Genomic DNA, 13765 nt, shown 5'->3' with positions numbered 1-13765 from the left:
TAGTCTGATTTTTTATCAAAAATACATAATGCTTAGATGCAGTTAAAGATGTGCAGTGCAAGCATTCATAGGGTGCATACATTGAGTGTAGCAAACAAATGAATAGATATTTACATCTTCCTTACATTATATTTATATCTTTGGCTTTTGGCATGATGAAAAATAATACAGAAACTTTCTTACCTTCACTGGACAATTACTACTGCAGCTTACTGAATTTGGCCTTAATCATGACCCTTAAAATTAGAGTGCACATATCATTGTAGTATGAGTTACTGTTTTGATGATATTTTTGATCCACACAATCTATCTATTTATTCTGGTACAATGTGTGCTACAAGCCCTTCTCCTTATGCTACACTTGCATAAAGACTTTGAAGTGCAGTGTTACATTTCCTTTCTTCATTAGGTTTCTGACACAACTTCTCGTTCAATTCAGAGCATTCATGTATGCATATTTTGTAATATCAGTTTGACTATGGAGAATTGTTTGACACTTGCTTTGCTTCAAATTTCTCACTTTTTGTCATAATTGAATGTGATTGCATATACATAGCCAATTTGGGATGCAATATCAATATTCAATCCAGAGCTCTTCATTTGGCTGGGAGACAATATCTATGCAGATGAAAAACTGGCAGCAATAGTTTTTGGAAAAGAGAGTACAGTTGGTCCCTGGAAAAACACAAAAAGATTTCTCCCAGTTTCTGAGAAAGAAATGAAGTTTAAGTATGATCAGGCTAAGACTAATCCTGGTTATGCACGGTTGCGCAGAAAAACTCAGGTGAGCACAGCTCTCATCAGCCATGACATTTATTTTGAAATAAAAATACGAATATAAAGAATTTGCACAAATTTCATAGCCAATCATTTTGCCCATTTCAGTGATATTTATGCAGTGCTTCCTTTAACATTTCAGAATTTGCAAAAGTTTGACTTCTATTGTCAGCATACTGAAAATGATATATTTCCTTTTGACAATACGAAAGTCATTCACTATGGATGACTATAATAAAAGAATATTGGAGGTTGTGTCGGAATTGTTAGCACCAAATTCGTACACTATGAAACTGTCTTATAGCCTCTTTCCCTTGCTTCCTTGAAAAGTAATCCTCCTTGGATATCAATACCAAGATAATTGTGGTGTCTCTGGGTCAGTTGCAACATAATGTTCTGTTAAGGTCCTGTTTAGTAACAAATTCTGCAGGGTAAAGATAAGTTTTCAACAAGACACCAAAGAATGAAAACAAAAGTGGAATTTGTTAACACAAGAAAGATAAAGATAGGATAAGTTTACATGAAAAGATATATTACTGAAACTTCCAAATGAAAATGCTAATATAAATTGGCATCCAAAATGTGGCAAATCTATCATGACACAATGCTAGCTTTGGAGTGAAAGTAGATAAGTGAATGTGTCTTATTGCCTTGGTGTAACAACCTAGAGAGTGTGATGTCGTTGGTAGATTTTGCTTTGTGTAGCCGACTTGGTTACGTTGTTGGAGATTTTGTATTTTGTAGCCGACGTTGTCGGTAAAGATTTTGTAGCCAACGGGTAGATTAGGATTGTTATGTAGTGGACGGACCCTTTCGGGAAGGTTTGGCGGGAAGTATTTATACCCCATCTGAGATCATTGTAAATCATCTTATCATCAGTTATGTAATCTCTTGGCATATGTGAATAAAGGAGTATTGCTGTTGCTGTTCGTGTTCATTATTTGTGTGCATTAATCAATTCATCTATGCGGTAAACATTTGGCGCCGTTGCCCTATGAACTTGGAAGGAGGGAGGAATGAAGCTTTATGCCAAATCAGCTTAACAAGGATCAAAATAAGATAAAGGGAAACGATGGAATACGTACTGCGCAAGAACATTTAATTTTGGCACAACAAGAAGAATGTAGGAGGTTTCAGAAGACTGTCGACGGGCACCGAAGCACTCAGGAATTGTTGGAGGAGACTCGACAGTGGGTGGAATTGGTGGAAGAAGCAAGGGACGAATTTCTGAACCTATATTTGCTGAGGGAAGAGAATTTAGCTGGAAGGGAATTGACTCGCACGGCTCGGAGTGCCGAGGGAGCATGAGCGTGGAGTGAACTCTTCGTCCATGATACACTTCTGAAACGGGAAGACCTTTCTTCACCAGAGAACACAGCTGTTGGAGATAAGACAATTGTTGGAGAAGGTGTGGGAATGCAGATCGCCGGTGTGGGAGTGCAAATTGTCGGTGTGGCAGTGCAAACCGTTGGTGTGGGAGTACAAAGTGCTAGCGAAGGAGTGAACAACGCCAGTATTGCAGGACCAAACAACGCCCGTGCACAAAATCCAGTAGTGATGGCCGGACCAAAGGAAAAGTTGTCAAAATTTGATGGTGATGGTACGGCAGATGCGATCCGACACTGTAAAACATGCAAAATGATTTGGAGGGAAAATGGCATAACAGATACAAACGAATGGGTCCGACAATTCTCGGCAACCCTATAAGGTGTTGCAATTGATTGGTTCGCCGATGCAGATCCTCAGAAGTTAACCACTTGGGACAACCTTAAGAAGGAGTTTACTGTCGAATTTCAACTGCTTCGTGATGATAATGAGATCGTGGCCGAGATATACAACACAAAAACAAGGGAAGAATGAAAACAGTTTGAGTCTATGCCAGGAAATTAAAAGACTTGATAAATAAAATGGAAAATAAGCTGGCCGACGGACTGCAAAAAAGATGGTTCATTGAAGGCCTGCATTCGAAGCTGCGGAAAAAGATGAAGATTGTGCTGCCATCGTCATACACAAAAGCGTACAATCGAGCAATGAACTTGGAAAGTGAGCAGAAGATGAAAAAGAAGAAGAGTAGCTCCTCTGAGTTAGTCGACGACGCGTCTTCGGAAGAAGAGAGCAGCGATGAGGAAAATAGCAGCAAGGTCCAAGCTCTCTAGAAGGACATGATCCATATAATGAAGGAATTTAAGAACATGCAGAAAGAAACAAAGGGAAATGATCTATGGTGCACGGAGTGTAAGACAAAAGGTCACACCAAAGGGTCCTGTCCAAACCAGTTTTGCGACATCTACCAGATCATGGGACACTCCACAAAAGAATGCCCCTTCAACATGAAGACCAAAGGACCCCAACAGGTGTTCTTGGCACAGGAGGCTTCTGCGTCCGGAGGGAGCAGGAGCACAAGCACAGAAGGTGCTACGTCTGGAGGATACATAAATAATAGACGCGGGCAGAACAACAACAATGTGAACAACAACAATAACAATGGTAGTCGAAGTCGAATTCAGTACGATGCTAACGGACGGTCGATTGTGCAATGCCGAGCTTGTAATTTGTGAGGCCACTTTGCCTGAGATTGTACAATGGCAAACACACCAAAATTATAATGCAGATGGTGCGAACTCGGCGATCATTGGATTTGATTGTGTGCAGTTTTTTACCATCAATGTTTCAGATTATACCACATGATCCATCATCAGGATGCCAAAGAATATGAAGAACAAAAAAACAACAATAACAATGGCAGTCGAAGTCGAATTCAGTACGATACTAACAGACGGCCGATCGTGCAATGTCGAGCCTGTAATTTGCGAGGCCACTTTGCCCAAGATTGTACAACGGAAAACACACCAAAATTATTATGCAAATGGTGTGGACCTGGTGATCATGAACATGAGTTATAATTTTTGGATATGATTGTGTGCAGTTTTTTACCATAAATGTTTCAGATCATACTACATGATCCATCAGCAGGATGCAGCTTTTTTTTCTTCATGTTCTCTAGCATCCTGATGATGGATCATGTAGTATGATCCGAAACGTTGATAGTAAAAAACTACACATAATCAAATCTAGAAATTATAACTCATGTTAATGGATTGTGGAAATCTTATAGATCTGATCATGAAGATGCCAAGTGCTTGAAGTCTGGAGTAAATCTGATCACCATTGGGACGGACAAAGAGGAGGTGTTGGCAATCACATGGAAACAAGCAAAACTATACCCCGACCCCGCGGAAGAAAAGAAGAGGCTAGAGGAAGTATGGAAGGAGATTGAGAAAGAAACACAGGAGGAGACATCTCAGTTGAAGGATACCACGGGCACCTTACCAAGGAACTGCGCGGAATAGAACATTGTACGACAGATACTACAAATGGAGGTACCCGTCAAAATCAATGATCTATTGATCACAATGCCTCAGCTCAGATTGGCACTCACAAATATCGCACTAGTGGCTAAGTTAACAGGAGAATTGGGAAGAGGGAAGGAAATTGCCGCCAGTGGAGAAGACCCAATCTTGCTAGCCTTCGCATCCAGACAGCATTCGGTGGTCGTCGAGATGGGGATTCTTGGAAGTGTGCTCACGGACACAATTGTCGATGGAGGATCCGGCGTGAATGTCTTACCTGAGGATACCTAGAAGAGGTTGAGATAGCCGATGTTGTGGCCAACTACATTCTAGTTGTTGACAGCAGATCAGCACGACATTAAACCTCTCGGCGTCCTGATGGCACAACCGGTGACAATTAGCACACAGTCGTTCCTGCTTGACTTTGTCGTGATCCCGCTGAAGAGAAAATGATACGACGCCATTCTGGGCCACGGATGGCTTATTCAAGCCAAAGTTAAACATAATTGGAAGAAAAACACTTTATCACTTGAAAGCAAAGGGAAGAAATTCGTCATTGATTTGCACACCCAGATGGTGGGGGAAGAAGCTCTGTCATCAGATTCTGAAGATGAAGATGAAGGAAGGCAATGTATGGAACTAGATCAGTAGGGAGTACTGCGATTGGAAGGAGGATCAACAGACGATGATCTGGATTCAGTCAACGGTCTTTACCATTGGCAAATAGAGGACTATAAATTGTTCCAGAACTGCAATGTACTGACAATAGAGGAAGGCCACAACAGAGATGAGTTTCCAAGAAAATTCATAGAAATGAAAGAGGGGGATGCACTGCTGGATGAGACACCTGCCCATGCATTCAGTGAGGGGGAGCCCATCAAATACAACGAAGCCACACTGCAAACTATGAATTTGAGAGATGAAGCCAAACCGAGAAACATATTAGTGGGAGATAACTGGGATCCAGTATTGAAAGCAGCAGCATTCAAGATATTCCTTGAATATAAGGATGTATTCGCATGGACATACAAGGATCTGAAAGGAGTACCTCCGGAGTTGTGTGTGCAACGCATCCCGCTGGTCGAAGGAGCAGTACCTCTATGGAAGCGACCCTACAGAATGAATAAAAACTATGCGGTACGGGTTACAGAGGAAATCAGTCGAATGCTGGAAGCCGGTATCATTTTCAAGGTGCAGACCAGTGAATGGGTGTCACCCATAGTAATCTCACTAAAGAAAAACACTGTTAGAGTAATTATTTGTTTACACTTATTAATTAAATCACTTTGACTTAATTAAATAAGTTGCCTATTACTCTAGTTTGCTTAAGCTATCTCGTAGGTGCATATAATTAATATTTTATATTAATTATAATGTGCAACCTAGCTTTTTTAGGCTTTAGGTTACCCTTTTTGGGTATCGATCTCCTTTATAAGGATTGATCTCTTTGTAAATTTATAGAATCCGTTGAATAATATTTTTCTTCATCTCAATACAATTTTGCATGTTTTTCAGATCAAACCCTTACCTCTCGTCTTTTTCTTCTCCATGATAGGTTTTTTGTATGCAGGTTTTCTTGGGCTTCATGGATTTGATTGGCATATTTGCTCAAATCCTACATGGTATCAGAGCCAGATCTGTTGTCGCTTGTTCAGTATTTGGAGATAAGAAAGAATGAGGGTTTGGCGGATCAGATCTGGTGTTTTTTCGAGTTATTCTTGAGAAATTTGAGGGGTCACTAATTTTCGGAGCAGTTTGAGGCCAAACAGACCTCACGGATGGATTCAGGAGGCATCAAAAGCCTTGTTTCCATATAAAAATTTTCTGATTTGGACAATGTTGATCTAGGAGGCAAAATTTTTTTTGTCGGGCAGGGCCGTACGGCCTCTGCACGTAGTCCGAGACGCGGAAAATAAAAAAAATCGCAAAAAAAATTAACGTTGGTGGGTTTTGGCTCGCGGCGGTTAATTAACTGCAGCAGGACCGCTAGTGGTTACCGCTGGCGGCCACCGCAAGCGGTTACCGTTGGTGGTTCGCCAACAGCTCCCACTGTAGCTCTGCCTTGCGGCGGTCCTCCACCCTCCTGCCACCAAGCCGCCGCTCCACCGGTGGTGGAGAGGTTTTGTTTGTTTTAAATTTTTTTATTTAAAAAAAAAAAAATTCTTGCATTTCGGAGGCCCTGTTGGTTTTTTCTCCGTAACTTGAGCATCCAGACGTATTTTTTCGTTCTGAAAAATGCCCCGGAAAGCTGGTTCCGAGACGGAGATATTTGTGCAGGTGTTTTTGAGTTTTGATGTAGTTTGGTTGCCTATTTTGGCAGTCAAAGCTGGATGTTTTGTTTTGCACTCTGGGAGGCATATCTTGAGCATCCGATCTCCGATTTGGGACTTCTTTATATCGTTGGAGAGCTGTTTCTGCCCTTTTTTTAGTGATGCTGGTTGTTGTTCTAGATTCTACTCCAAGCTTATTCTATTCAGTCTTCTGTATTTTTGCATTCTGGTGGATATCCTGGCTGTTTCAAGTTCAGGGATCGATTTTGTTGCTTCAGTTTCGGTTGTACTCTCTTTTGTATCAGTCTTATATCTTTTTTGATTATTGTTGATATCATTTGTAAGCATATTTATGCAAACGCACTGAGATAAAGTGCCACTCCCTGCGTTTCGGGATCCTTTTCATCATTGTGATTCGTTGTACTCGCACTATTTTATAAAGTGCCATGGTGGCGATAGTTGATTGCCATTTAGGCCTTCTTCCTTTGTCAAGTGAGTGTCCCTTCCACAACATTAGCCCCATGATGTGTCGATGACACATGCCTTTATAGGTGTTTGTACCTCACTCTCGATGTGTCTGGTTCATGTGTTCTAGGAGTTTTTGGGCCCACCTTTTCAGTTGCCTGTCACCTCACCTCGTCTGCATTAAGGGGGGGGGTTATTTTGTTGGTTCTAATGCTTCTTTGGTTTAATGGTTCGTTAGTGTGAGCTATGTATTTAGTACCTAATCCTACATACTAGGCAATTGCAGTGGCTGGCTACCTGTGCATTTTGGTTAGATGGATCATCTACCATATAGACATGCTTGGTTCGTGCCTTCTATTTCCGTGTAGGTTCTACAGATCAGCAGTTTCTTTTTGACAGAGTTTGCAGCTTCATGCTTTAGTGGTTCTCTTCATGGTCTCTCTTTGTTCCTATCTTCTGGAACATTCTTTGCTATCTCTTTTTGGAGTAGGGTTTTTCCCATGTGGTTTTCTCTATTTTTCCAGTTTACGGAGATTTCCTTGTATTGGGTACGTCATCAAGCCTTGTTGCCAAGACCCATTTTTCTGCTTTCATAGTTCTGCTAGGTTAGCTTACCTCCCGAGCTTTGCTTAAGGGGTGGTGTTAGAGTAATTATTTGTTGACACTTATTAATTAAATCACTTTGATTTAATTAAATAAGTTGCCTATTACTCTAGTTTGCTTAAGCTATCTCGTAGGTGCATATAATTAATAGTTTATATTAATTATAATGTGCAACCTAGCTTTTTTAGGCTTTAGGTTACCCTTTTCGAGTATTGATCTCCTTTATAAGGATTGATCTCTTTGTAAATTTATAAAATCCATTGAATAATATTTTTCTTCATCTAAATACAATTTTGCATGTTTTTCAGATCAAACCCTTGTCTCTTGTCTTTTCTTCTCCGTGACAGGTTTTGTACATGTAGGTATTCTTGGGCTTCGTGGATTTGATTGTCATATTTGCTCAAATCCTATAGAGACCACCCAAATTCGAAAATGCGTTGATTTCAGATGCTTGAATGCAGTCACAATCAAGGATCCCTTCTTGATTCCATTTACGGACAGTATATTGGAAGAAGTTGCAGGACATGAAATCTATTCCTTTATGGACGGGTTCTCTGGGTACAATCAGATTTAAATAGTAGAAGAGGACGAACTGAAGACAACATTTGTCGTAGAAGATGGGGTGTACGTATATAACCGGATGCCATTTGGCCTGTGCAACGCGCCGGCTACATTCTAGCAGATAATACTGCACATCTTTGACAAAATGTCCGTGGGAGCCTTCAAAGCATTCCTGGATGATTGGTCGGTATTCAGCATTGAGGACAAACACCTGGCAGCACTGGGCGAGTGTATGGAGAGATGCCGATGGGCGCGCCTAGCCTTGAATCCGAAGAAGTGCAAGTTTGTGGTTCTGCAGGGAAGGTTGCTCGGACATAATCTGTAAAGAGGGATTAAAGATGGATCCGGACAAGGTCAAATAATATTGGAAATGCAGCCGTCCACCAATGTAATGGAGGTAAAATCTTTCTTGGGACACAGGGTATTACAGAAGGTTCATTAATTTTTTTGCCAAAGTATCATATCCGCTGGACAGATTAATGTGCAAAGGAGAATCATTTAGATGGGAGAAGGAACATGATGAGGCATTTGAAGCACTGAAGGTACGATTGGCTACGACACCCATATTGGCATATCTGGATTGGGATAAGGAATTCCATGTTCATGTTGATGCATCCAACTATGCAATCAGAGCAACCTTGGCGCAGATAGGCAAACACGGCTTGGATCAATCGATATACTGTGCTAGCTGACTATTATCAAAAGCAGAATAGAACTACAACACAATGGAACGGGAAGCATTGGGCATGGTCTACGCGGTACAAAAGTTCTGACACTTTGTTGGCGACACCATTTGTATTTTATGTGGACCATCAAGCTTTATTGTACTGGGTAAATAAACCAGCCATCCAAGGAAGAATCAGTCGGTGGCTCCTTTTGCTATAGGAATTCACCTTCAAAATCGTTGTACGGGCTAGGAAGAAGCATGTTAGTGCGAACCATCTATTGCGGATTAAAATAGGTGAGCCAGCAGATGGAGGCGTAAATGATGACTTCCTTGATGCACAACTATTCCAAATTGCAGTATTACCAAAATGGTATACCAGTATTGGGGAGCACTTGTTCATGGGACAGCCACCGAGGAAGATGCCAGAGAGTGAAAGACAGAAATTGGTATTAAGGAGCCACACATTTCAGTGGATTAATGGACTGCTATACAAAATGGGGCCGGATCACATTCTCAGACGGTGTGTGTTGGAGGAGGAAATATCGAAAGTACTAAAGGAAGCGCACGAGGGACCAACAGGTGGACATATGGGACCTGACAGCATGGCGAGGAAGATACTACTGGTGGGATTGTGGTGGCCAACAACGTACAATGACACGCGGGAATGGGTCGTCGGTTGTGACACTTGCCAATGGGCCGGGAAGCTGCTGAAGAGAGACTTTATGCTGCTTAACCCCTCACACGCGCAGGAACTCTTCGAACGATGGGGACTAGATTTCATCAGACCTTTGAAGGTGAGCAAGACCAGAAGGTGCCGATACATTATCGTGGCGACAGAATACTTGATGAAGTGGGTAGAAGCACACGCACTACTAGATAACTCGGCGATAAGTATAGCAAAATTTATTTATGAGAAAATCATTACGAGGTACGGGATTCCATTGCAGTTAACAAGTGATAGGGGTGGACACTTAGTGAACCATGTTATTTGCCTGCTCACCTCTAAATTCGAGATTTATCATTCATTATCAAGCTCGTACTACCTGAGAGCAAACGGACAGGCCAAGGCTACAAATAAAGTCCTGGTATCCATTATCTACAAATCTTGTGTGGTTGAAGGTGAGGATTGGGAGGAAATGTTATCCTCTGCTCTCTGGGCTTATCGCACGACGTATAAGGTGACAACGGGGCACATGCTGTTTCAATTAATGTTTGGGCAGGAGGCAGTGGTACCCGCGGAATTCATGATATCGAGCTTGAGGATAGCACTAGAAAATAAGTTAGGTGACATGGAAAGCTTAAGGGAGCAACTCTATAAATTAAACAAGCTGGAGGAGAAGCGATTGTTGGCGCAATGGGCGACAGAGGTAACACAGAACAGGCGTAAGGCATGGCACAATAAGCACTTGAAACTGAACAGATTCCAACCAGTTCAGTGGGTGTTGAAGTATGACGGAAGGAATGAAGTTAAACCAGGCAAGTTTAAGGTCAAATGGGTCGGGCCATATCAGATCCGGGAGGTAGGTGACAGTGGAGCAATAAAATTGTGGACTTCGGACGGACAAGAAGTGCCTCAGGCAGTGAATGGATCAAAGTTGAAGATGTATCATGCTAGGAATATACCCCCATCGTCATAGAATGACAAAGGCCGAACTCCCTCGTCATCGTAGAATGGCAAAGTCTGGAGGGATAATTGCGTTTGTTGTATTTCAAAAAAAAAAAGACAAAAAAGAAAAAAAAAAGGAAAAAAGAAAAAAAAAAGGAAAAAAAAAAAGCCCTGTTGTATTTGGTCTTGTGTATTGGTCAATCTTGTATTGTATTGACTTGATGTGGTCATCACACTCTTTCATTTCTTCATTGTCTTTTCCAAGTTTATTTAATAATCTTGGGTTTTTGTTCTTGGTTCTCATGTGTGGTTCTTGCTTTTGGTTTTGTTCATGTAAATGATGTGCACTCTTACTCTTGCTAATCTGACCTTGTCTCTGCTTTGGTCTTGTTCGCATGATCGTATTTGCTTGCTAGGTCAATTTTGCATATGTTTCCTAGACAATCTTGAAAAAGAGATTTCACCCGCAGACAAGGTGTTCGCGGACACCTATTCCACAGGGTAGGTGTGGCATAAAAAGCCCGCAGACCCTCCTATTTTTGTTTATTATTGAATTGGGTTTTAAGGCAAATAGTCTAGCTGCCGCAGATTGGGCCTCGCAGGCTGTCCGCGGGCAAGGTATCCCGAGGTTATCTCTCCGCAAGAAAGGTTATGTCTTCGTGGGTAGGGATAAGCCCCTGCGGGTGATGCTTTCCGTGGGAAGCCCTTGTCTTCCGTGGACTTTCATACTTCTTTCTCCGTGGGCGCGTACTTTTTCCATTGACGCCTTTCTATTCTCCGCGGATAGTTTTGATTGCCGCGGATGTTTTTCTCCTTTCTGCGGGTGTTTCCATGTCTTGTGCATGACTTGGTATTTCTTTCTTTGTCGCAGATTACCATTTCTCTTAAGCGGTGTTATTGTTCTTCTCCACGGGCGCGTTGAGTTGCAGCGGAGGCATCTTCCTTGCATTTGTTCTCCCTTGGTGGTATTCTTACCTTTTGCGGACAGTCTTGTTTTCTCGCGGACTATCTTGTCCTCCCATAGTTGTTTTTATGGCGTCTTGCTTTCTTTTCTGTGGGCCTTTCTCCTTGCTTCTGTTGGTGGCTCTTTATTTTCCCGTGGATGGGTAGTTGTTGGCTACTTTGTTGATTGTTTCCGCGGATGCCTTTATTCTCCCAAGGTTGCCACTCGTCTCACACGGTCTTATTTTCTCTTTTGCGGACGTTTATTTGCGTGGAAGGTTACCTTTATTGCCGTGCCTTTGTTCCTCTTTGATGGAAGATTCACAGCATTCGACATCTTGGGAACGAAAAGCCCTGTGGAAGACATGTTATCTCTTTCCCTCGGAAGACCTCTCTCCCATGGACTCACTCTTCTTTGCGGAGCTTTCTCTATCATAGGTAGTTGAAACATTTCAATGCCGCAGGCAGTTACGACTCTGCTCCTTTCCGAGCTTGTTTCCGTGGAAGTCTATTGCACAAGGCCGGCCTTGGGACTGTGAGTATGAATTTCAATACCAAATTGGGAAGTCAACATTTGGCGAATTTTGGTACAAGTTTTGTTGCCGTGTGTAGATGAGGATTACTAGACTAAAATCAAGTACAAGGAAAGAAATAGACAACAGAAAAATATATATTCAGGCATATTCTCTGCGGGAAGCCCCAACGGTAGGAACTCTATATTATAAAGGAAGGAAAGAAGCCGTTATTATATGGAATCGGTAGGAAAACGGAAGTAGTGGAAGAACCAATTGAAAACAAGTATGGAGAAGAATGTAAGGGTTTTAGCTTCTGGAATCCGAGTTGCAGGGCCATCCGCTTCCAGCAGCAAGAAATAGAAAGTAAGGGCAGAACTCACACATCTTACTGTTCAATTTGAAGGGCTCAATGGCAGCAAATGTCGGAAATGGTGGCAGGAAACTCCGGACGCAGACCTAATTAAGAAGATTTTGATATGGGCACAGGTGCATTGGGCCATCTAGCTTCCAGTTTTTTCCATCTGATTCTTTGAATCAGTTTTGCGAACTATGATAGAAGCATATAATCAGAATAGCAAAACCAGCACATTCTTGTACAAAAAGCATCAGATGACGGTTTCCTTTAAGCCTAGGGATTTCACTAGGGTTTTTGGCATCCCTGGCCCAGGAGGTAAGAAGGTGGAAATCAAGAATCACAAGCTCTCTCAGGAACGGAAAGAACATTGGATACGATTGGTAGGCTGCGATCTTACTTCGGAGGAGATGGAGTCAATAATAAAGGGGTCTAAATGCAGAGGGTTTTGGCGAGATCTTATTCGGGAAGGCCATTGGAGGTGCATTATGGATGTCATCAAGAGTAAGTTGACAGGGGCAACTCAGGCTTTAGATATAGCATTGCCACAGATTATATTCATGAATGGCATCATGAACGGCACGGTGTACGATTGGGCTACAGTTCTTGCTGATAGGATGGAGGAGTTCATGACACTCTAGCATTGCACCTTCTTTATGTTGCACCATGCAATTGGTTTGTTTTTGGAGGTAGCAGTTAATCAAATACCAATGGATGATTTTGAAGCTCCTTTGCAGGGAAAGTTGGCACAAGGGGAGCCTCCAATATTCTATTGGCGACATTTGGACACAGGTGGAACAATAGCGGGGCAAAACAAGGTACTCCAGAGATTGGAGGCTTATGGGGACATAGACAACGGACGGGAGGAGACTTTAGAAAGTAGCGGGGCTGAGTATGAGGAGGAGAGTACGTCTGCAGAAGTTGGCACCGAACTAGCAGTTAGCGAGCCACATTTTTCAACCCACTGTAGTTGTCAACTTCGGTGCACTTGTCCGCCACCCCTTCACACATTCCCTCGTTTGGTCAACGCCATGCCTTGGTCTTGATGACTCCATTGATGGTGGTAGAGGTTGTCCCATGGGCAGTGGTCGAGGTGGTCCCACAGGCAGTGGTAGATGTTCCACGGACGGTTGCAAATGTATTCCCGGCGGCCGTGGCGGATGTTGTTCCGGTTGCACCAGCGGAGCCAGTCTCATAGAGGGTGGAGTAGTTAGTGCCGGAGCTTGAGCCCTAGGTTCGTTTGGATGTGATTGACTGTGATGCAGTGGTCACCATTTCGTCCTCCCTGTTAGCAGACGCTGAGCCAGTACAGTCAGTCCAGTCAGCCTAGCTAGCACAACAAGATGAGAGCATGGAGCCCGCACAGTCAGAGTAGCCGGAGGTGATGGATAGAGTCAATGCTTTCTTGAGATAGCAGTTCCGACTCATCCCTGTCGAGGTTGGTCCATCCATTTAGTCCCCAAGGCATCTAGGGGTATCAGCTACAGTAGCAGAGCCTTAAGAGGTGGGAGTGCCACAGGTCGAGGATGCATCGAGAGCAGAGGAGGCCGCACCAGATGTGGGCATGGCCATCGCAGACGAGGCAGAAAATAGTGATGAGGAATGGACGATGGAGGGTGTGGCGAAGGAGGATTATGGGTCGGATGAGGATAGGTGT

General features: G+C 42.8%; 1 protein-coding gene across 1 annotated transcript in view; it reads left to right on the top strand.

The window, feature by feature from the left end:
- LOC149563804 (Calcineurin-like metallo-phosphoesterase superfamily protein) overlaps positions 1–13765 on the top strand; it is a 226057-nt gene that overhangs the window by 47228 nt on the left and 165064 nt on the right. The window contains exon 2 of the mRNA XM_089826937.1: positions 557–784. Coding sequence (XP_089683063.1) covers positions 557–784 — 228 coding nt within the window. The remainder of the gene's footprint in view (positions 1–556; positions 785–13765) is intronic.

The sequence above is a fragment of the Cupressus sempervirens genome, chromosome 4 (assembly GCF_028749045.1).
Source record: "Cupressus sempervirens isolate cs-2001-9-10 chromosome 4, ASM2874904v1, whole genome shotgun sequence".
Lineage (NCBI taxonomy): Eukaryota > Viridiplantae > Streptophyta > Pinopsida > Cupressales > Cupressaceae > Cupressus > Cupressus sempervirens.
The sequence above is the reverse complement of the archived record's forward strand: the minus strand, read 5'-3'. Positions and strand labels throughout refer to the sequence as shown.